The sequence below is a fragment of the Artemia franciscana genome, chromosome 1 (genome assembly GCF_032884065.1).
Source record: "Artemia franciscana chromosome 1, ASM3288406v1, whole genome shotgun sequence".
Taxonomy (NCBI): Eukaryota; Metazoa; Arthropoda; class Branchiopoda; order Anostraca; family Artemiidae; genus Artemia; species Artemia franciscana.
Window position 1 is genome coordinate 26755756 of NC_088863.1, and position 24182 is coordinate 26779937.

Consider the following 24182-nt stretch of genomic DNA (forward strand, 5'->3'; position numbering starts at 1 on the left):
ACGGTTGAATATGTAAAAGGACCGTTTTTCTGCAGTATGTGCCTTGTTTTTACCAAAAAAAGTTCAAATAGATGTGATCAAAAATAATCCTCAAACAAACTCAAAATTTTTGTCGTGGCCAAGTACGGTTGCAAAAGCAAGGAAATTTGAGATGAGAAAATTGGAAATGAAATTTATAGTGACAAGTATTTGAGATTTCCTTTGTTTCATCCAATTGTTTAAAGAGAACCTGACATTTTTTTTCTATGGAGTGACTTATTCCAAATTTGCTTCCAGAAATTCTGTTTACGATGAAAAGACTGTCCTCGTAACAAAAATATAATAAACTGTAAGATGTGAAAACTGTAAAAAAAATATAGTTAAAACTCTAAATCCGTTTTTATCAGTCAAGTATTTAGTTTTGGGTACTAGGTCAACTTTTCGCTAGAATGCAAATCAGTACAACATCAACATAATTTGAAAGTAAGTGTGTAGTTTTATCAGTTTAGAAGCGCAACTGTAGTTAGCTTATGGGCCACAGAGACTTCCCCTATATCTCTTCACTGACAGGAACTTACTAAATCGGTTTACTTGGACAATATGAGGTCAACAGGGAGAGGTGTCATTTGTGGTGTCAAGCTTAACTGAATACGTTTTTTGCGGTACAAAAATTGGTTTCTGAAAAATTTTAAATTTTTAAAGCGTCAAATTTAGAATTTTATAAATTGACTTTTGCAAGCGGAGTTGGCAAAACGATTTCAAAATTGATTAGTATTCATAGTGCTCCCATACAGGGTAGGGTTGATGCAACCCCACCAAGGCGCCCATTGATATTTTCGCCGCTTCGCTAAATACACCAGAAAAACACAGGGTATGACACAGTTTACTTTGAACAATCAATTTTGTGGAACAATCAATTTTACAAGGTTTTTGTACGTCGTCACTCTATTCAACAAATGACAAAGTCATCCATTTATTCAAATGATACAATAGCATCATATATTCTAGATTGGAAGATAATTTTGTATCTTCATGACACCCTACAAAAAAAAACAATGCCTTTTCCTCGGCTTTTGGGAAAGGTGCAGTCAGCACTCTCTTGCTTACAAAGGTTGCATCCTGAAACACCGAGAAAAAAATTGAACAGCCTTCTTTCTAAAAAATAAACAAACATAATTCCTCCTGAGCATTTATTTGTGGATTACTTTCTCAAAAAGAAGCAGCACGATTCAAACAAAAACTCAAAGCAGAATGGACTCACTTACATGAGTCACATTACTTTCTATCAGGCAACTGCTTTGATTATCAGGAGTTCGACATGTTTCATCACTATTAAAGACCCTATTCTGATAAACAGTTTCACTAACATGTGTTCTTAGAGTATTAGATTCCGCGATCGAATCTTTCTTCCAATTCTCTGTGTCATAGAAATAAGAGCTTCTATAAATACAAGAAAAACAAGGTCCTTCAAAATTTTTGCCACACTTAAAGCAGTGATTCATTGTTTGAGAATCATCCTTCATTTTAGTATTCCCCTTTGATGGAGAATTCAATATTCCAGTGTTGACAAAAACAGTGGTAGTACTTGAATCTATTAATGGCAACGTGACCGCAGATGACAATTCTTCCGATAAAGTTCCACTAATCTGATTACATTCGTAATTTGAAGCTTTTGATTGAGATGCTCTTCCGTTTCCACTAGAAAAAATATCTTTTCCAGAACGTAGCAAGTAGTCTGAATAGTCAACTTTCTTTGAAGACACTGAAAGAAAAGGGGAGACAAAATCAGATATAAGACATTAGGAGCTGATGCACTCGAGCAACGTAGTGTGTCAGGCTCATGTAGACTTGCTTAAGTTCACCTAAAACATGAAATTAACACTATAATTGTGGGGACCCCTAGCAAGGGTACACTGGGCTGTGTATCAAGATGGCGCTGAATAAAAGAGTAAAAATGATTATATGGCAACAATAAAAACTTCAGAAACTGAAAATATTCCGAACATCAACAATTTAAAGTGGTCTAATGAGCGTAATAGGCAAAACTGGCGAAAAAGCAGCAAAGAGGCCCTCAGTCAGACTAAAAACAAAACATCATTGAGCTAAATTCCTTAAGCAACATTATTATCACAGAAAAAAAAAAAAACATTGAATAGTTGGTAGTTACAATTTGATCTATCTTCCTAACTGTGTTTGGCAATACTGGAGAGGAAGGATATAAAATAAATTAGTACAGAATAAAGAGTAGCACAACGAAACACACAATTTTAAGCATGATTATGCCTGCTAAGTAATAATTTATGGGTTGAAGCACCTAAAATTATATTTAAAACTTAATCTGCATACAACAAAGCATATAAATTTTTGTACTCGGTCTTAGTTGCAAAATCAAAAATGTATTATTATCTTATATATGCAAATATAGATTCTACAATGCAACAACATTTTAATTATGAATTTAATTTGAAATCGTTGATTTAAGTGTTTACTAGGCATGTAAAATTATTCTTCTACATCTAACAAGCTGTCACAAAAGCCAAATTCATTCACGGATAGAAAAAATGAAGGATAAAATGACATATGAACGGATCCCATCCTTCAGTCTGAAGTCAAAGGATCAAACCCCCACCCCCTATTTGGATACAAGTTTGATAAATGGCACAAGCACCATAGTAGTGGTCGGTAAAACTTAAAAAAGATAAAAATAAGATAAAATCAAACCGATTAGAGACATTGAAGACAGGGTTCATCTTGCAGTCTTGTAGGTTTATAACTGTATCTGGCAACAATGAAGACAAATGATGTAAGAAAGAATGTAGATAAACAAAGTAAATCACTTTCTGTCGGTCTGGATTATTTTGGTAATAAATACTGCTATCGAACAAACAACAATTCTGCACATTCTTTTTTAAGCTAGTAAGTTAACCGTTTCACCCCCCCCCCCCCCCGTCCTTAGAATCCCAACATTCTAGATAAATTTGTCTTTGGAAGCCTCTAATCAAATAAACCTGTTATTCCAGTAGAAAAAAGAATTATTTTCCGAGAACGTAGCAAGAGGTCAACTTTCCCTGGTAATACCAAAAGAAAAGGAAAAAAGGTTGCAGGTGAAGTCTGGCTAGTGGTAGAAGAAAAATAAATGAAATAGAATCCAAGAGAAGCAAATCGCACAAAAAGAGGCTTTTAGTTCCAGAAAAACGTTGTAATAGCATGAGAAACAGCTTTGATTTTTCCATGGGAAATGATTGCTCCAGCGAAAAGAGAGCAAGGCGAGGCAATATACGTTATATCAAAACAATTCTTTGTTCTAGGAATTCAAATGTGCTGTACTTTTTTAGTGCAGTGAACCGAAAAGCTACATATTTTTATAAAGTGGAAAAATAGGAACATTACTGAAGGTAAGGCTTATGGTGCAACCAAGGTTTATTGCTAACGATGTCATGCTACCAGGCCAGGCAATAACTTATTTTTTACATGAGCAGCTTGAGACTGTATATAAATGAGTTTAAAGATGGGTCTTATGGAGACATCTTTTGCTTGGAAGCTCTTCCATTCGACATGGCAATCAAACGCCAGATGAAGCTTTTTGATATAAATTCTTTCGTGCTAGTTCCCTAGTGAAAGTAGGCAGCACAAGGGAATTTACGGTGATTCACCGACATCATCTCTACAGCGGCAGCTGAAAACAATATAAACTCAGCAATACACTAAATTGTTAAGTGTACCAATATACCGGAAAAAAATAAGATATGGTACAGGAGGGACTGTAGACACTTCTAAATGGCGGTAAATAGACTCAAACTGATTTCCAGAAAATTATAAAATAGTTCATGATAACAAACGGTAAGTGAATTACCCCTATTAATAGCAACCAAGCTTCTAAAGAGAGAAGCCACATTCCGTAAAGAAGTGGCGGGTTGGAAGATGGTGACACCTCATATTCAGGGGACAAAGAGCAGAATGACTTTTTTGCCCCCAGGTATGCCCGTGACACTCCACCTTGGACTAAAATTTTGAGTAGGCCATTTTACTCAGAACCATCGAAAGGTCCAAAAACGTGCCTCCAGTGGGGACATGATCCACACAGCCCCAGCGATAAGGACCGCGAATTATGCAACTGACAAATTATTTCCATATACATGTAGTACAAAGGTGGAAGTGTTGCAACTTATTAAAATCAAAACTTTGCCAAGAATTTTAGTATGCATCATCGGAGGTACAAACTAGATCCTCGATCAGCCTCCAGCATTGCATATGTCTTCAGGTACCACTGTATACGCCCTACGATTGTGATGATCACTTATCCCCAGATAGTGCTGCTCGACTATTTTAGCGGGAGGATCTGGTAAAATCCACTTCGTGTTGTCATCCGTGGGAGACCTTCCCTAGGCCGGTTATGCCCTCTCTATGCAAGTCTTGCCAAGTAGATTCCTTGATAAACATACGAAGTCTATTGGTCACTTAGGACTTAGATCATGTTCAATGCTGCCGGGTTGGATAGAACCTCCTTATACCAGTGAAGTAAAAGACTCCGTAACCAGTGAAGAAAAAGACTGGAAAAAAGACTTTCAGTATCAATCTTAAGAGCGAAGAACAAAGGTGTACCAGAAACACTATGGTGTGTCCACTTATCTTGGTACTATATGAGGTATAGGTAACACCCACTTTGGGGCGTCAAATACGTGATATATAGAGGTGGACTGTGATACTAGTACATTTTTATGCTACGGGCACCGTGCAATAGTACCACAGGCGAATCAAGGGGTTGCCGCGAAGACCTACTGATTTTGACTAGAGACAAATCTGGTGTTAAAAATGGAAAGTAAGACAGAGGCCAAAGTTTCAAAAAATTGCCTATCAGTTACAAAGATTGTTTAGTCGGCAGATTGCATTTAATTGGTCAGCTGTGGCTTGAAATCAATGTTGTTGTATATTTTGTTTTATTTGCTACACAATTATTATTTATTTTAATTTTTTTATGGTTTTGCTGATCTCAACTTAGCAGGAAATGTTTTTAGCGAGATTATCCGATAGAACTGGATTCTTTTTCTAGTAATAAAATCTTTTGGTATCCTACGTCAATCCTTCATAAAAATTGGGATAATGACATTTTGATTATCAGATCAAGATTTCAAGACATGCCTTGGGATTTTGTGTATGATAAAGATGTATCACTTGATGCAATTCTTAATATGTGTTAAGCCATAACTAAGGAAACTTTTGTAGAGGTAAATAGGTGAAGGCACAAAAAATAATAAGCTCCAGATGTCAACTCTTTTTTCTTTGGATAACTCCAGATTTAGTGAAAACTGCTAGCAGAAATCGTATCTTTCGTAGGTTAATAAGAATCATCCCTATCCATAGCAGCACCTTCATTTCATAGAGTATAGGAACATTTTTAAATCAGCTACACGTAAAGCAAAAATGGATTATTATGTGGAAAAACGCTCAGTGTGAGAAGGATACTGAAAGGTTTTCAATGATAACTATATTTATCAATTCAAGCAAAATCGTTCGCATTTGACGTTTCCGACAAAATGAACCCTTGATGGAATGGTTATTGATAAGGAACAAGAGATAAAGGGGAAGCTGACTTCTTACGTTAATTACGATTTTGGTTCATTCTTGTGTTGTCTTCCTTCATTTTACGAGGGAAAAAGAACAAAAAAAAGAACGCAGAATTTCAGTCTAAAAAGTAGTACCAACCGTTTTATAGAACCCTGCAAGATTTATACTTGTAGAACTTTTAAATTTTCAAAAAACAAGAGAAGCTTCAGCTAAAAAGCGTTCGCAAAAGCTCCACCGTTGTATCCTCTTCCATCACAATAATGTCAAAGCACATTTGTCATACGTCACAAAGAGTTTGGAGAAAACGTGCGTGGGAATTACTGCCATGTAGCAGAAACCTAGCTCCATATGAAATTTGCTTATTCCCAATACTCAAAGAAGAGTTGAAAAGCCTCCATTTTAATAGCACTGATGAAGAAAGACATAGCAATAATGTATCCTAAAAAGGGTTTGCCAGGTTTCTTCAAAAATGGACTAAGAGGGGTGAAAGCCATCTCAACCTATCTGTCATTATAGCCCTAAAAAGCGGGATTCAACCACACTTTTCATACAGCCTACTGTTTGAAATACGGTCAGTCAGCCGGGTATCCTGAACACTCCGCAATCAATTTCTTTGGAAAACATCTAGCAAATCTTCGTCCGTTCTTCAGAGCGCCCATGCTCTGGAGCCATATTTGACCACTGTCATCACTGTAGCTTCCAATATTCTAATCTTGGTTTGCAGACTTATATTCCTGTTCTTTCAAACTTCTTTTTAACCGTGGAAAGACACTTTGAACCTTGGTCATTCCACTTTTAATGTCTCAACTGCTCCCACTCTCTTTACTAGTAATACTACCAAGTGAAGCTGTCCACCTAATCAATATTTTCGTTACCCAACTTCACCCTTTCTTCTTCACTTATTCCTAGCCTTAGTGACTTGGTCTTCTTGATATTTATTTTCAAGCCTATTCTAGCACCTTTAAATCGAAAAACCTCTAAAAGTTCAAAGTCCAGGAGAGTTTTTCTTCCCTATTTGATTCCGTGGTCTCGCAATGCCTTTCCTGTGCTTCATAAGATAAAATCCATTAAAATGATCCACATAAAAGGGAATTGAACACAACCACACGACAGCGACTGACGGAACATTTGACATGGCAAATATTTGAACCTTTGACAACGACGTCCTTGCAACGGTATTAAATCGGTAGCAATATCATCCACATGGTTCTATCCCTTGGCCTTCGTTCTATCTCGGTTATACTTGTGACTTATATCAGGCTATGAGACATGAACCTAGGTATATGTGTTGTAATCTATGCCTCCCTTATAATCTGCGTGACCCAAATTCCGATATTGTGAAGAAGGATATTGATTAATTTACTTTTGCAGAAAACTGAACATCAATGTGAGCTAAGCTTGTTCAGTCCAATTTGTTAGACAAGCTTCAAATTCTGGTAGTTAAAGCTAGTTAAAGCTTAGTTAAAGCTAGTTAAAGCTTAGTTAAATCTAGTTAAAGCTTAGTTATAGCTAGTTAAAGCTTAGTTAAAGCTAGTTAAAGCTTAGTTAAAGCTAGTGAAAGCTTATTTAAAGCTAGTTAAAGCTTATTTAAGGCTAGTTAAAGCTTAGTTAAAGCTAGTTAAAGCTTAGTTAAAGCTAGTTAAAGCTTAGTTAAAGCTAGTTAAAGCTTATGTATAGTTTGAAGTAAATCGCCTAGCCCCAAATCTGTAAAAGATCTCGGTTTTTAATGTTTTCGAGAAATGGATTTAGGTTCTTCCTACTTCCCCTTTAAATATATTTAATTTAATAATAGTACTTAATTATTAATTATTTTTATTCAATATTTAATTTAAATATTACTCTCGGTAGGAAAGTATAATTTTAAGGTAATAGAATAGGTTTGCCAGGGTTTTTGGTGTCATTCTTGATGAGAATATTTCTTGACATAACTATACTTATCTCTTCGGGATAAACCTATCAAGGAATTCAGGTAAAATTCAAAAACCAAAGCATGTGTTTATATTTTGAAGCTTTTATTTTCAATTATATAAATAAAGCTGTCAAGTCTATAAAGTCAAACCCTGCTGGGATGGATGGACTTCAAGCGTTTGAGGTAGTTAGTGGCTACCTCCTGTCAGTTCTCCTATATCCATTGAACCTGTCGATGACAAAGGGTGACTTTCCACAAGGATGAAAACAAGTCAAAGTGATTTTGCAGCACAAAGGAGGTGATAAGAATAAGTTATCAAATTTTGCACTAATCTTAATCTTACATTTATTTTATAAATTTTTGAAAAAGTAATTTACGCTCAATTGTATTCTTATCTGTATTCTTTTGGGCTTATTAGTGATAATCAGTTTGGTTTTAGAAAGCCCCACTCTACGTCGCATACCATTCATCATCTATTACATAATTTAAAGGATGGATTTGAAATAAATTTGTCCCCCTTAACAATATTTGTTGATCTAAAAAAAACTTTCAATACGGTAGATTTCAAATTATTTTTGAAGCGATTAAAAAGTGTAGGTATTAAAGGAGATGCTCTGAATTGCCTTCAGTCTTACCTTCACGGTTGACCTATAAGTGTGAAAATAAGAGGGGAGGGTTGCCACTCTCTTCAATACCTTGCTCTTTACGCTAAAATTTAACTGTTTGTTACAATTTTTTAAGACCGGCTCATGAAACACGAGACCTTTCCATTGGAATAGGAAGCTTTTTAAAAATGCTATAAACTTTAGTGTAAAGAGCAAGGCATTAATAAGAGGGGAAACTCCTTCACATACAGAATAATTTTTGTTCGTTTTGAGTTTAAATGTTGCTCCTTACTTGTAGTTGAAAAAACCTGCTTTTTTAAAATTTAATCTCGTTGAAAATGGTCAAATAAAAAATATTGGGAGGATTTTAGGGACTAGATACCTTAAACTTCTTTTGTAAATAGGTTTTTTCTATATTAATTTTTTTTCAAAAATCAAACAAGAGAGTCAAAAAGTAGCAAAACCTTAGGATTTTCTGCAGCATGAAATATTTTTTCAGCACCGCAAGTCGCCCTGGAGGGGGGTCGTAGGCCTCCTATACCCACCGACATAACTCATTGAAAAAGCTTGAAAGCAACCATTATTTTCTTATAGCACAGCTATCGCCCCAGCAAGATAGTTAGGACAACTTGGTAACGTGCTCTTTCAGATTAGTTTCTTTTTCCATTACTAGTTTTTATTGTGTGACCGACCTAAAAGAAAAAAAGAAGAAAAAAACACCATAGTTTCCAATCAGAGAAAACGAAAGGTTTTCTTATTCAGTCAAGCTTTACGAACACAATAAACTACTTTTTGATTTTGACGTTACAGAAGTTCCTCAGAATCTCTAATTTCCTGAAAGGATAGCCGATGCGGGATAATACCTAATTATCGAGATATCTCCTAAGCGACTGACTGTCCCTAATAGAAGAATGTCTTGGAGAAGATCAAGTCAAGCATTTGAACAGAAGAGAACAGACTCTGCATTCCAATCGAAGGCTTAAATCATTTTCCTCACACCATACCAAGTACACGAGCTAATCACACTGAACTAGGGTACCAATATAGGCATGAATACGGATATATGTGTTAGTCAGGTTATCTCCTAAGTAAGTGATCGTCCACTGTACATGTTTTCTTGCGGAAGATTAAACTAATTATATGTTCAGGAAACATAATGAATATGTTACCACACAAAAATTAAATATTTTTACTGAATATTAACAAATTATTTTAAATAGGGTTACAATACATGGGTGATTTTTTAACTGACTTGTACTGTGCTCACGAGAACAAAAAACTTGCATACCTTTCAATGTAAGCACTATGGCAACACTGGAAGTTTGTTAACAGTGACAGCATTTTGTTTTTACAATTCACTTCGTTATTTTATTTCATGCTTCAGTTTCCTCGATAAAATAGCGTGAACTGTAGCCTTGTCTTTTCGAATATAGCATATTTTGATGAAATTCCTTGCGAAAGCAGCAAAAACAACCTCAGCACAACTCGAGGTAATCGAATTTATTTACAGAGACTACTTTGCACAATAAACTCTTTTTCAAGCGACTTTCAATAACCAGAGAGGGAAAAATTATGGACTGATTATTCGGTGCCAGACATGTCCAGACTTCTAAAAATAGATTTCGGTGCATGAAATTGGAGGAACCATCGAATTATCGTCCAGGGTCAGGCTACGAAATACAGAACATGGTTTCACAGATTAAAACAAGAGTGGATGAAGCAGAACATGTGAAGGAGCCAGAGATTTTGTCCCTCCTACGTCGTTTTCAAAGCCACGGTCGATAATGTAATGGCCCTACTGGATGGAAGGTAAAGTCTCATTGGATAAGAAATTAGAAGTTCTTGTATCCTTTCTGACAACCAAAAGTGACTGGAGGGCGACCAAGCCCCCTCCTGTGCCTGTTTTGCCTCAAAGTGTCCGTAAAGCCCGTAGGATCAGATCAAAGAAGTAACACAAGCAGCACAGAGTTGAAAATTGTTAATAAATGACAATGATTATATGGCATTTATAAGAGCATTCTTCCCGAGGGACGTAGGAGGAGGGGGAAAGAGCTTGAAAAAATTGCACTCTTTGGTAATGATCAAAATTAGCAAAATTTAAAAGAGTGTCAAACGCTTCAAAATGACACCGCACCTAAACAGGAAGTTCTCCATTCAATTCAATATTTCTTAAACTTTCAAAAGGGAGTTTAAAATGCAAATTAATATTAAGATGTTTTTGAGTTAAAGGTTCTTAAATTATAGTCAATCTGAGGTGCGTTAATATTAATTTAAGTTTACTAAGCGACCACTCATTACTGGCCACCGACACTGCAATTGCAAATCAAATTTGATAGGCAACTCTTACGTTTGCGAAGACTAGAACCGCCCACACGCGCAGTGGCGTAGCGGGCTAAAATTTCTGTACCGGTAGGCATCTGAATGGAATATATTATAGTACAAGGAGAATCATTTAATTACCACAATGTATTGAACGTAATTAATATGCAGTTAGCGTTTAATATACTATAAGGAGACTAAACGTTTAATTCTATTCAAATTAATGAAAATGAAAAAGTAAAATTCTTTTTTTACAGTAAACAAAACTGGATAAGTAAAATTTAAATAGTATAAATTTTATTTTCATTGCAATTCTGTAATAATTGGAAAGTGAATATTTGGAATATTCATTTATTATTCATTTATATTAGTACACGTTGCATGGTTGTTAGCTATGATTGTTTATTTAATTTCTTTTCGTTCTGGTTTTCATTTATGCTTCAATAGTAAAATATTATTGCTGTTTTAAGCTTAATTTGTATATTACTTTTAGCTGTACTCGTTTTAAGATTGATTTATTCATTTACAATAGTAAAAAAAGATAAAAAAAACGAAGCAATATGAAACCAGAACAATGGAACACCAAGAACATTGTAAGAAGAGATAAGAAAACTAGAAACAATATTTTTTTTTAAAGGAAAACCAAAAACAATTGACTCCTGCTCCCCCTAACGCAAAAAAAAAACCGAATGTATTTAAGCTACTCCAACTCCATCCAGCTAATAAGAGTCCAGCCTAATGCAGGTTAGATTTTAATTACTTTTAGTTTTATTGACGAGCAATTCTGATTTTCCCCTTCTCTTCTTCACCTGATTAGTAACAATTCCTTTTTTCTTATTGTTAGACGTTTCTGTTCTTTTCAAGTTTTATCGGTATTGAACATCTCTTGTTTGACGCACCTAAAGATATTAGCGGTCTTTTTTTATATCTTTACTAGTCCTTTTTTGGTTGCTGGCGTTTAATTACCTGGAAAATACCCCTTCCCTTCGCAGAAAACACCCCCAGAAAATTTCCAGCACAACCTTTGCTGGAAAATACCCTTTTGCTGCCTTTTTGCTGAAAAACTTTTCAGCCCAGGAGGGGGGGGGGATTACCGGTATGATTTTAAGAACAATCAGAAATGAAAGTCTTTTTTTCAAATGAATGTGCGCTAAGAAAAATTTTTCACCCGAGACAATCCACAAGATATTTTCTGGGTGAAATTTTCAGCTAGAATAGAATTCCTGAAGAAAGGGGGGGGGTTATTTTTACGTGAAAACAACTTTCTATGGTTGATTTTTTTCCGTACGTAAAGAAAATTTAAAGAATTTTTCATGGAGGTGGGAGCCGGATTTCCTTGTGTTATTTAAAAGCCAATTTTTCCAATCACCTGTTATGAAAGAGTTTCAGTGGGTGCAGAGTGGGGAGAGAAGATGGTGGCTGAAACCACCTTGAGGGAGCTGGATTTTCCGGCATAATCTGATTAACAATCAGAAATAAAAATTTTAAAAAATTAGTTTTTTCATCTTAAAGTGCATAACAACATTGAAAAAGACAAAAATTAGTCCAAATGTGAGTGGGGCTGCACCCTCCAAAATCTCTTGCTCATTGGAATAACGTCTCTATAGCTTTGACAAAGCTTTATCCACTTAAAAGGCCCTAATGTTTATGAAGTCTTTCTTAAATAATTTGGGAAAAAAAATCAACTTGAGCGTAAAGAGAGAGGGGCTTAAGAGAAGGAAGCTCCCTCCTATATTAAACAAACTTGTTTATTTAGTTTTAATGTATATCATTACTTTTTCGTTGAAAAACTTTTTTTTCATTTGATTTCATAAAAGGGTAACTGTATTGAAATAAACGACACACCGTTAACACAGGATTTTGATTGACGGAAAGTTCTTCTGGGCTTGGTCTGTTTTGGTGGGCGTTTTCAGGCTAAAAATCTCCTCCTAGCTAATTCATCTACTATGGGTTGCCTCCCCGTAGTATCATAATATTTGTAGGTAGGATATATAATGAGTCGGAGGTAATGGGCTTGAGACTGTGCAGGATTTCGACTCTTGTAGATAGAAGAACATCATCAAGTGCTGAAAACCATGTTGTGACAAAAAATAGACCGATGATTATGCAAAGCCTCCCTTAATACTAAAGGTACCAGGGACTCCTTGCTGTCCGGTTCTAAGCTGGCTTAAGCGCTTCAGTGCAGACTTGAGAATATGTGTTGGTCTGCACCCTGCATTGGTTTCCGGGACCACAGCTTTTCCTGAGGCCAAATAACTTCAAAGATTTAAAGAACGCGAAAATTGGAACTTGGAATGTTTTGACATTAAAAACAACAATCTCATCGACATTTTGACGATGGAATTCAGACAATTCGAACTGGACCTATTAGGGAGTTTCAGGAACTCCTATCCCAGGGATAGGGCTTGGGACTGTCTGTAAAGGATTTCGAATCTTGTTGACAAAAGAGCATCGCTAGGTCCTGAAAACCGTGTTGTGGCCAAGATGGGCCCAGGAATGCACAAAGCCACAATTCATACAAGAGGTCCCAGGGGCTTCTTCTGTCCGAGTCTAAGCAGGCTTAAGCACTTCGGTGTATACTTAAGAAGGTATGTCGATCCCCGTCCTGCACCAGTACCCGGGGTCATTGCTTTTCCTGAGGCCAAAATAACTTCAAAGATTTAAAGAACACGAAAATTGGAACTTGGAATGTTTTGACGTTAAAAACAACAACCTCATCGACATTTTGACGATGGAATTCAGACGTTTCGAACTGGACCTATTAGGGAGTTTCAAAACTCCTATCCCAGGGATAGGGTGCATGAAATTAGGTGATATAGAATTTTTTTTACTCAGGCAGGAAGGATGGGGTACATAGACAGAAAGTAGGGCTTATGATGAATAAGGAAGCTGCTAAGTCTTGTTCGCTCATTTTATTACTATGGGTATAAGCTATAGTAGTATATGTCCCTGTAGAACCTGTAGAATCTCCAGGATGAGAATTTGAGAGAAACTTCTCAGGAACAGTTGAACTCTAAACGAAAGAGTTTAAAATTTGACAACATGGAAGACGAATGGAATTATTTTTGGGAAACAATTTGTGAAGTTACTGATGGTGTCTTAGGGAAGAAAGTTGGGACTGCAGCTAGGAATATTAGGGGAAAAGCTTTAAGTTTAACAATGAGGAGAAGGGGCTTGTACAAGAATTATTCGAGTGATAGATCAAATGAAAACAAAAGGAATGTAAGGAAAATGGAGAAAGCATTAAAATATGATCTAAGGAGGTTTGAAGTGGAGGCCGTGGATGAAATTACCGAGGATCTGGAAGATGCAGCTATACGGCATGTTAGTAAAATATTGTGCTGACATGTTAATAAATTGAGAGAGAGAAGTCAATCTGGACTAGTCCAAGTTAAAGTTAAGAGCGGGGTCACAACTGGTGATAAGGAAAGAACTAAAAGGAGATGGGCAGAACATTTGAGAATGTGCTAAACCGAGATAGAGTTGCAGGAAAAGGTATAGAAGAAAATGAAAAAGTTTGTGACATTCACAAAACAATTTGTGAAGTTACTTATGGTGTCTTAGGGAAGAATGTTGGGACTGCAGCTAGGAATATTAGTAGAAAAGCTTTAAGTTTAACAGTGAGGAGAAGGGGCTTTTACAAGAATTATTTGAGTGATAGATCGAATGAAAACAAAAGGAATGTAAAGAAAATGGAGAAAGCATTAAAATATGATCTAAGGAAGTTTGAAGTGGAGGCCGTGGATAAAATTACCGAGGATCTGGAAGATGCAGCTATACGGCATGTTAGTAAAATATTGTGCTGACATGTTAATAAATTGAGAGAGAGAAGTCAATCTGGACTTGTCCAAGTTAAACTTAAGAACGGGGTCACAACTGGTGATAAGGAAAGAGTTAAAAGGAGATGGGCAGAACATTTGAGAACGTGCTAAACTGAGATAGAGTTGCAGGAAAAGATATAGAAGAAAATGAAAAAGTTTGTGACATTCACAAAACAATTTGTGAAGTTACTGATGGGTTCTTAGGGAAGAAAGTTGGGACTGCAGCTAGGAATATTAGTGGAAAAGCTTTAAGATTAACAGTGAGGAGAAGGGGCTTGTACAAGAATTATTTGAGTGATAGATCAGATGAAAAAAAATGGAATGTAAAGAAAATGGAGAAAGCATTAAAATATGATCTAAGGAGGTTTGAAATGGAGGCCGTGGATAAAATTACCGATGATCTGGAAGATGCAGCTATACGGCATGTTAGTAAAATATTGTGCTGACATGTTAATAAATTGAGAGAGAGAAGTCAATCTGGACTTGTCCAAATTAAAGTTAAGAACGGGGTCACAACTGGTGATAAGTAAAGATTTAAAAGGAGATGGGCAGAACATTTGAGAATGTGCTAAACCGAGATAGAGTTGCAGGAAAAGATACAGAAGAAAATGAAAAAGTTTGTGATACCTTGGATGTGAAGAAAATTTATTTTGTGAGGAAGAATTAGCGACAGCACTAAAAGGATTAAGAAATAAGGTTCCTTGTGCTGATAGGGTGGTTAATGAGTTTCTTGTATATGGCGGCTCTGAGGTTAGATATAAGTTACTGAAGATCATAAATATGATTTTTGAGAATACCACTGTATAAGAAAGGTGATAAGAGTGAGTCTGGTAATTATCGAGGCATTAGTTTTGTCTCTGTAGGGAGCAAATTTCTTGGTAATAAGATACATTTTACAGTGAGAGATGCTGCAGACAAAGTTTCAAGAGAAGAACAGTGTGGTTTTAGAAAAGGTAGAGGATGTGTCGACCAAATTTTTACCCTTAGGTTAATAATTGATAAGTGTCTGAGTCATCAAACAGTTTTATAGATAATGAGAAAGCGTTCGTTTCTGTTAATAGAAGAGCTTTAGTAAAGGTCTTATCCTTGCATGGTATCCCCCTTTATATCTCCTAGACTTAGATTATGCTGAAGATTTAAGTATCATAGATCAAAATGAATGAAATTTAGAGGTTTTGCGAGTCCGGTGTGCAAGACTAGGTTTGAAAATAAATGTTAAGAAGATTAAGTCACTTAGGTTAGGAAAAAGTTAAGATGAAAAGGTGACGTTGAGTAACGATAAGATTAATCAGATTGTCGGCTTCATTTACCTTGGTAGCATTATTAGTAAAGACGGTGGAAGCAGTGAAGACATTAAAAGTAGAATAGCCCAGGCTCAAAGTGTCTTTCCACGGTTAAAAAAGTTTGAAAGAACAGGAATACAAGTCTGTAAACTATGATTAGAATATTGAAAGCTAGAGTGATAACAGTGGCCAAGTCTGGCTCTGAAGCATGGACACTCCGAAAAGCAGAAGATGATTTGCTAGAGGTTTAGCAGCGAAACTGCCTACGGACTGTCTTAGATACCCAGCTGACTGACCGTTTTTCAAAGGTTAGAATATTCTAACCAAGGTTAGAATATTGGAAGCCACAGTGATGACAGTGGTCAAATATAGCTAGGAAGCATGGGCGCTCTGAAAAGCAGATGAAGATTTGCTAGTTGTTTTCCAGAGAAATTACGTAAAGATTGTTCTGGTACCTCGCTTACTGATCGTATTTCAAACAGTAGGCTGTATTTAAAGAGTGGTTCAAACCCGCTTGCTAGGGCTACGATAAGAGAAAGGTTGAGATAACTAAGGCACGGCCTGCGGATGAAGGATGATAGATTGCCAAAGATTGTCCTTTCGGCCAACCGTCTAGGACTAAACGGAAAGCAGGTCATCCGTATTTGAGATGAGAGGATGTCATAAAGAAAGATTTAAAGGAAATGGGAGCGTCCTGGGAGGGCGCCCCTTTGAGTAAATTGGGATGGAGGAGGAGCGTGCGTCGCCGTGTTAGCCTCAGGCGATTTGGTACTTCGGTGAGTTTTTAGTAATAGCTGTAGTAGCATTGAATATTATAAATATTTTAATAAAGAATACTAAATTATTGAAAACATCAGTGCCGGCCAGGAATTATTACGGTTTCTGTCAATTTTTCAAGTGAAGACGTTCCGACGGAATTATCCCGGGATTATTTTCCCCGTGTTTTGATTTCGGGGAAATAATTTCCACAGAAGGGGACATTTCTGGAGTGATCGAGGAACCGACAAGAGATTAGAGTCTTATTCAAATGAGAATGCTGAAAATAATTTTTTCAGGCTGAATCGTTCGAAAGCAATTTTACAGGGAGAAGGGATTCTCAGTGAGGATGAAACTGTTTGGAGGGATTTTGACAGAGAAAGGTTTACTTTACTTTGGATGAAATTTCAACGAAGGAGCTTTCCATGAGGCGGGGGATTGCTCCCTCCATATACGAAGGGTATCCCCCTCCTTAATACCTTGCTCTTTGCATTAAAGTGTAGCTATTTGTCCAAATTTTTTAAGAGCGTTTACTGAAACACGGGGGCTTTTTAAGTAATATAGGAAGCTTCTTTAAAAGTACTAACAGCTTTAGCGTAAATAGTAAGTTAATAAGGAGGGGGCAACCCCTCATATAAGGAAAAAACCTTCCAAAATCAGTTTGCTAATTTTTATTTTATTTTTCATGTTCGGTGAGCCAAAGTGAACCTGCATTAGCTGAAAAACGTTCAGAAACTAAATATAAAAAAATTTTTTTTTTAACTGAAAGTAAGGAGCAACATTGAAACTGAAAACGAACAGAAATTATTTCGTTTATGAAAAGGGGTCGTCCCCTTCTCAACACCTCACTCTTTGCGCTGAAGTTTTTATTGCTTTAAAAGTAGAGTTATGACAAAGAGTCAAGGTTTAGAGTAAAGAGTGAGGCGTTGAGGAGGAAAGAGAATCTTTCATATACGGGATAATTTATTTTCCCTGTAATTTTTAGTGCCGTTCCTTACTTTCAGTTAAAAAACTTATTTGTTTTTTCATCTAATTCAAAAAAGAAAAGCCTATTACCTATTGCTTAAAATAGCATTTGTTATTGGGAAGAAGAGGTCTTTTTTCGGGAGGCAAATTATCTCTGGAGGAATTTCCAGAGGTAGGATGTGGGGGGGGAATTCCTCTTAAATACTTCGCTGTTTACGCTAAAGTATGACTTTGTATCTCAATCTATTACGAATAAAAAATAAAACACAAGGTTTGTTTAGATTAGAATAAGATATCTTTTTGAACATTCTAAATAACGTAGGCGTGAGGAGCGAGGTATTGTGGAGGGGGTATCCTCCCCATATCGAAATTATTTCGGTTCGTTAAGTTTTTAATTTAGATCCTTACTTTCAGTTGAAAAAACCTTCTTTTTTTGTTTAATCACTCGAAGTCACAAACAATTCTAAGGGTAAAACATTGAAATGCAGCTGATATTGAATAGCGGAAAATAGCCAGTAGTTAATTTTTCTTTATCCAGAGGCTGAGCCCATGTAATTTCAAATCTAGAGTTTTGTGGTAAGCCTTTATGTCATCGAGGGTTGGTTCTATATTATTTAATGTTTGGAAAAAAATTGTGCTAAATACTCTTTAATTATAACTTTTGTCATTGACATCTGGCAAAGCGAAGAGGTAATTACTTTGAGCCAAAAAAATCATCGGACACATCAAAAATATTAAAAAAAAATATAGAAAGTGAAAACATCGCTATATCGTTTAATCAAATTATCGCCCAACACTTCCAATTTAAAGCAAAACGTTTCATCGTAAAACTTACCTAATGACAGACTTGAAGCAAAACTGTGGTTCGCTTTTGATGTGTGAGCTAATTGCTTATAGGCAGTAAGATTGCCTCTACATCGCCTTTGTCAACGTAGCGTTAGTCAGCGATCCACGGGGAGAATGTGACGTAAATTATGCAAATAAGGTACAAAATTTTCTTGGGGTTCCGACTATAACTGAATCACTTCTAATATAGCTATAGGTTTATTAAGGAAATGTGTCGGTGTTGAATTATCTTTTGCATATAATGGAATTCGTGGAAAAAGTAAATGAGATCGGAATTATCGCAATATTTTTCACCAAGTTTGAGGCAATTCGCTTTAATATCATCAAAATTCGTGCCACCTTGAGATAACTCTGCAGTATTAAGGAAAAACCCAAAATTTGTGTTAAATCTGGAAGTCTTTTCAACCAGTCATTGGTTTCTAACAATTATCATATAGTTAGTGGTAAGGACTGTAGGAGTGACACGAATCAATATTAATCGAAACTCGAAAAACAGAGTTTTGATAACAATAGATACATCAAAACAACCCAATTTTTATCAAAATTCAAAGTATATAAAGTTCATTAAGTTTAATTTTACTCACAAAAAGTTACGAGCTTGAGATAATTATCCCAATTTTGGACAAAGAGGGAAGCGCCCCCAAATACGACAAGCAATCTTAATGAAAATCACACCGTCAGATTCAGGATATCAGAAAACTCCACTGTAGAGGTTTCAAGCTTGTATATACATTAAATTTTTAAAAAAGTTTTTTTTTGTAACTGAAAGTAAGGATCGACATTAAAACTCAAACGAACAGAAGTTATTCAACATATGAAGGATTGTTCCTCCTCAATACCTTGCTCTTTATGCTAAAGCTGTTAAAAAAATATATTCCTATTCTAATTAAACGCCCCCTGTCTTTCAGTAGCAGTTCTCCAAAAATTGGGACAAACAGTCAAACTTTAGCGTAAAGACCAAGGTATTGAGGAGGCAACCCTTCATATATGAAATCATTTCTGTTTGCTTTGAGTTTTAGTGTTATTCCTTACTTTCAGTTTAAAAAAGCTTTTTTTTAATTTGTGATCGTTTTTGAAAAACTGCAGGTACATATGGTTCGACCACTCCGGAAATACCCCCTTCCGTAGAAACTTTTTCCCGGATATCCAAACACGCAAAAGATAATCCCCGGATGTTTCTCCAGGAACATCTCAACGTGCAAGAGTGAGTTGACAAAGGGAATGTAAAACAATTAAAAATAATTTCGTATACGAATTCTGTCGAATACCTCCAGTATAAAATTACCCCTGAAAAATACACCCGCCTCCGGATATTTATCTCCCCAAGGAAGAATCCCCCGATGGAAATCCACCCCAAGCACAAACTCCCACGGAAATGTCTTTATACTTCCCAATAACAAATACTATGCGTAAATAATGGGCAAATCTCACAAATTACAGCCGTCTCCCCACGGACTGCGGGGGGGGGGTCATTTTACAACGAAAGACATAATTATTTGGTCTTTAACTATACTGAACAAAAATTTTGGATTTGGATTAATGTTTTAACATTGAAGTGGCAAATATTCTAAAATTTGGCAAAACTTAATGTCACTATCTGGGATGGCAATTTTTTTATTTCATTTGACTTTCTTGTTACTAGTTATACTTGAGGTATTTTAAATTATCTGTTAATGCTTTTAAATTATGGATTTTTATAATCATATTGTTAATAATACATTAAATAGACACTCTTCGACAACCCAAAACAAGTCTGTCAGTACTATCGTAGTACTCATCCAGGAAAAGCAAGTACAATACATAGAATCCTTGAATTTGAAATGCGTAAAACATTACAAAATCCTAATTAATAGCTTTACTTGAAAGTTCTTTCGCATTTCAATTCCTTGTCCGACGTTCCTGTGTATGTGATTCTTATAAAGGATTTGCAAACAGCCTTATGTAGTCTGAATGCATCCGTATTTTCCGTCCTTAACCACCTTTCATGTTTAACATATGTTTGACAAACTTAACAATAACATTTTCTTATTAAAAAAAACCATTAGTAATATTCAAAAAAAATCTAGATGTCTAAATATTTACATACGGGCTACAAGCGTCAGCATAAAATACACTGGAATCGAATGATGTTGAGTTTATTATGAACTAATAAACACTTTTCCTCCTCCATTATATTATATTGCAATATAATGTTGCCTTTAATAACTGTATCCTGAACTCACAATCCAGCGCAGTTCCTTCGTGTATTTTAAAAGGGATTGATGTGTCACTAATCGCTTATGCAGATGATATTTTTAACCCCAGTCGAACAGTACAGTCGTTCGAAAGAAATTTTGCTATTTTAAGTAAAGAATATGCTAAGATTAACCTTACATTCAATAGAAAAAAATCGGACGTGGTTCTGTTCAACGGGGTTGAAACTCGAGCAGGATTTACTATTAATCTCGACGGCGCGCCAGTTTCCCCAAAATCACAAATGAAATATTTAGGGCTTCCTATCGGTGACACTCTTAAAGCAACTAGAAGGCTCTTGATCCTTCATTTCCAAAGTCGAACAGCAACTGCATATGAAAGCTTGGTAGCAAACAAACTTCGACACAACCCCAAATTGCTAGCGAAACTTTACAATGCTTCTGCACTCCCGTATTTCCTATACCTTGCACCTTTTTGGCGTACATTTACGATAACCGAGACGAAGGAGCTTCGGCGAATCTATTTCCGGTATGCCAAATACCTGCTTGCCCTTCCACCATGGTCAAGCAGCTCCTGGGTCATTAAAAGATACAGCATCATAGACCCGAATGCTTCTATCAGAAAAAGCATCGAAGCTTATAATAGTAGAATTGGTCGGTACCCATGGAGCGCTATTTTGTTTCAATGAATGTTTTGCTTTTGTATGTTTTAAGTGTTTTTAAATAAGGTGAAGTGTTGCAAAGTTTTTTAGGTCATTTTCTTTTTCTTTTTCCTCGTTTCTTTTATTCACATTATACTCCGTATTTCATGTGTATTATAATGGGTTATAAATAAATTCAATTCGATATATATATATATATATATATATATATATATATATATATATATATATATATATATATATATATATATATATATATATATATATATATATATATATATATATATATTCTATTGTTTGGTAAATGACGACTTATACTTATTGACGACATGACTGCCTGTACATGGATTATTCTTTATGGTTGATTGTGTATGGCTATGCTGTTTGACCTATGTGATTGTATGGATGAGTAGGGTTAAGGCCTCATTCAAGTGCTGGTCTATATTAATCACTAATTTAGGAAAACAGTTTTCCTTTTCCTTTTTACCTTCTGTCTCTCTTTTTTTCTTTTTTTTGTGTTTGTGCTGTTGCATTGGTGATTTCTCTTTTCATATATATATATATATATATATATATATATATATATATATATATATATATATATACATATATAAATATATATATATATCTATATATATATATATATATATATATATATATATATATATATATACATTTACATATATATACATATATATACATTTTGTTTTGCAGTGTTATAAAAAGTAAAGTTCATAGAAAGAGTCAAACTTTAGCGTAAAGAGCGGGGCGTTGAGGAGGGAGCAGCCCCTTTCATATACGAAGTAATTTCTGTTCGTTTTCAGTTTTAATGTCACTCCTTACTTTCAGTTACAAAAAACTCGTTTTTTGTATTTAATATATATATATATATATATATATATATATATATATATATATATATATATATATATATATATATATATATAGAAAACGTCCTGCACAAGGCCTGTATATCCACTTACCTTTGACACTTCTTCAAAGGCGAAACATTTACAGTTTTCTTGACCAAATAAGTTCAATTAGACGTAATAAAAAAGGCTGAATAATGTTATCAACAAAGAAATACTTACAATTTTCCACCTTCAGTTTTGGATTCAAGAAGTACTTCAAAGGCTTTTGGATCTTATTCTGAGACTTAGCACGGTATTTGTAATTAAACTTTTCCACCATTCTTGTAACCTAAAAATAGAATTTATATTAAGGAATGAGCTTCTATGGAAGCAACAAATTTTTTGAAAGAAAATTTTGTGTTAATCTTTTTTAATTAAAATTGAATGTAATTTATATAATGAGCGAATGTCATTTAAATTTCATTCGATGAATTTAAATTCATTAATTTACATTCTGATTAAAAAGTTGTAGGAAAATATCAACGTACAGAAAGTTCAAAACCATGGACACCAATTGGGATGAAGATATTTTCTTGCTTTGGACATTGGAAACGATATTGCAAACTGATTTTGACAAAATTCTTTATTTTTAAATTTTTAAGGAAAAATGTTTGTGAAGCATCGCATGAGCTAGATCAGCACCGACATTCATAATTAAATCTCGGGAAGAAAATCCTGATTAATCATAGCATAGATTTACTCTTGATTGCCCGGAAAGTTGTTGCAATGAAATACATAATATTTATATAAATAATCCCAAGCTATCAAGCGATCCAGCAAGTACTTCTAAATAATATCTCAAGCTCAAGTCTGACATCCTAAGATCTAGGAGAAAGTCACTCCTCAGGAGTAGCCGGGGGCTGCTCGCCCTCCAGTCACTGAATCTTAGAAAGGGTAGTAGACCTTTTAATTCCCAATTGAATCAGCCCTCTGTGAAGTTTCTAAAACAATTCTTTCCATTCGAAGTGCCTTGGTGAAAAAATAAGAGTAAAACAATACATAGGGCCCACTTCACTGTTTACTTAGGCAGCGCTATAGCACTACCTATGGTGATATACATTTGTTTGAATAATCGAATAACAAAGTAGAAAATGAAAAGATTTTTTAATGAAATGGTGGATTTAGATACGTTTACCTGTAGACTCAGGGGTGCCTTCACTACACGATCAGCGAAGCCTGAACTCTATAGAAAGCGAAAAGTACGTAATGTTTTTAACCAATATAAATAAATCCTTCTCGCCGTCCCCCTCCCCAAAAAAAGTGGTAAAATTCATATTCAATAGATATTATTATATAAAAATACGGCTGAATTTTAATCCAACATTTTAGTTCCTAAGGTGAAAACTAAGAAAAATTACGAATGTTCCTACAAATAACACACAATAAGACTAAAAGAAAAGTAAAAAAAGTAAAACTAAAAGCCAGTAAAAAGAAACAAGCAGAAATTAATTTAGATAGCATCTCCCAATATGAAATACTTTTTCAAAAAAACAAACGACAATGTTGAAACCTAAAACTACCAGAAATACAGCCATGTAATAATTCAAACTATAAATTAAGTTACTTAAAATAAATCAACGATGCCCAAATCGAACATAAATTAACTGAAACTGATGCTGCTATGCATGGATATATGAAATCGAAAACGAATAAAAATTGAAACGGAAGATCAAGTCAAACTTAAAACGAACAAATAGGATTATGTCTACCATCCCCATAAACTCTATAAAGGTCAGGTGTCATTTGCACTTTAATGAAAACGCAGCGTATTTTAAGCGACGGATATTTTATCATTTTAGCATTGAAAATCAAAAATTTTTAGAACTTCCTGGAAATAACATGTTTATACAGTCTTATAAACAATCAGTCTAGCTTCATTATTTCTGATGAACAGTAAATTTTTGTTTATACTATTTTCTTCATTACATTCCTTTCAAATAAGTAGAAAGTCAATTTTTAAGTCATTTTGCCTCAACAAACGAAATCGATTACTTCAAAAATTACAAACATTCATTTAAAAGTTGTGTTTAGTTTATCGATTTTCCATATGTTTGAATGGGAAAAAATAAAAATAAAATATTTTAAAAAACAAAAGCGCCCTTTTGCAATAGTAAAATTGAATTGAAAGTTATAAATCTAACTATTATAAAAAAAACATTTTTTTTGTCTCCTGCGACCTTAATAATTATCGTGATTTCCTCTTAGTGTTGTTGAATATTGGATAAACATAACCAAACCATTCGAAACAGATGTGAATTTTAGAAAGCAGAAACAACCTTCAAGAGTTTTTGAATGTTGAAAGGGGAAGGGTGCTATAGCCCTTATTTGTAAATCTTGACCTGACATGTGATATTACTTAGTTGTTGTG

General features: G+C 35.0%; 1 protein-coding gene across 1 annotated transcript; it reads right to left on the reverse strand.

Moving 5' to 3' along the window:
* Positions 1–1155: 1155 nt before the first annotated feature.
* LOC136027621 (uncharacterized) lies at positions 1156–22103 on the reverse strand (the record flags this gene model as incomplete). Its single annotated transcript, XM_065705039.1, is given in 2 exon segments — positions 1156–1741; positions 21995–22103. Coding segments are annotated over 2 exon segments (630 nt in total), but the record flags the coding sequence as incomplete, so codon positions are not given.
* Between the last annotated feature and the right edge of the window lie 2079 nt (positions 22104–24182).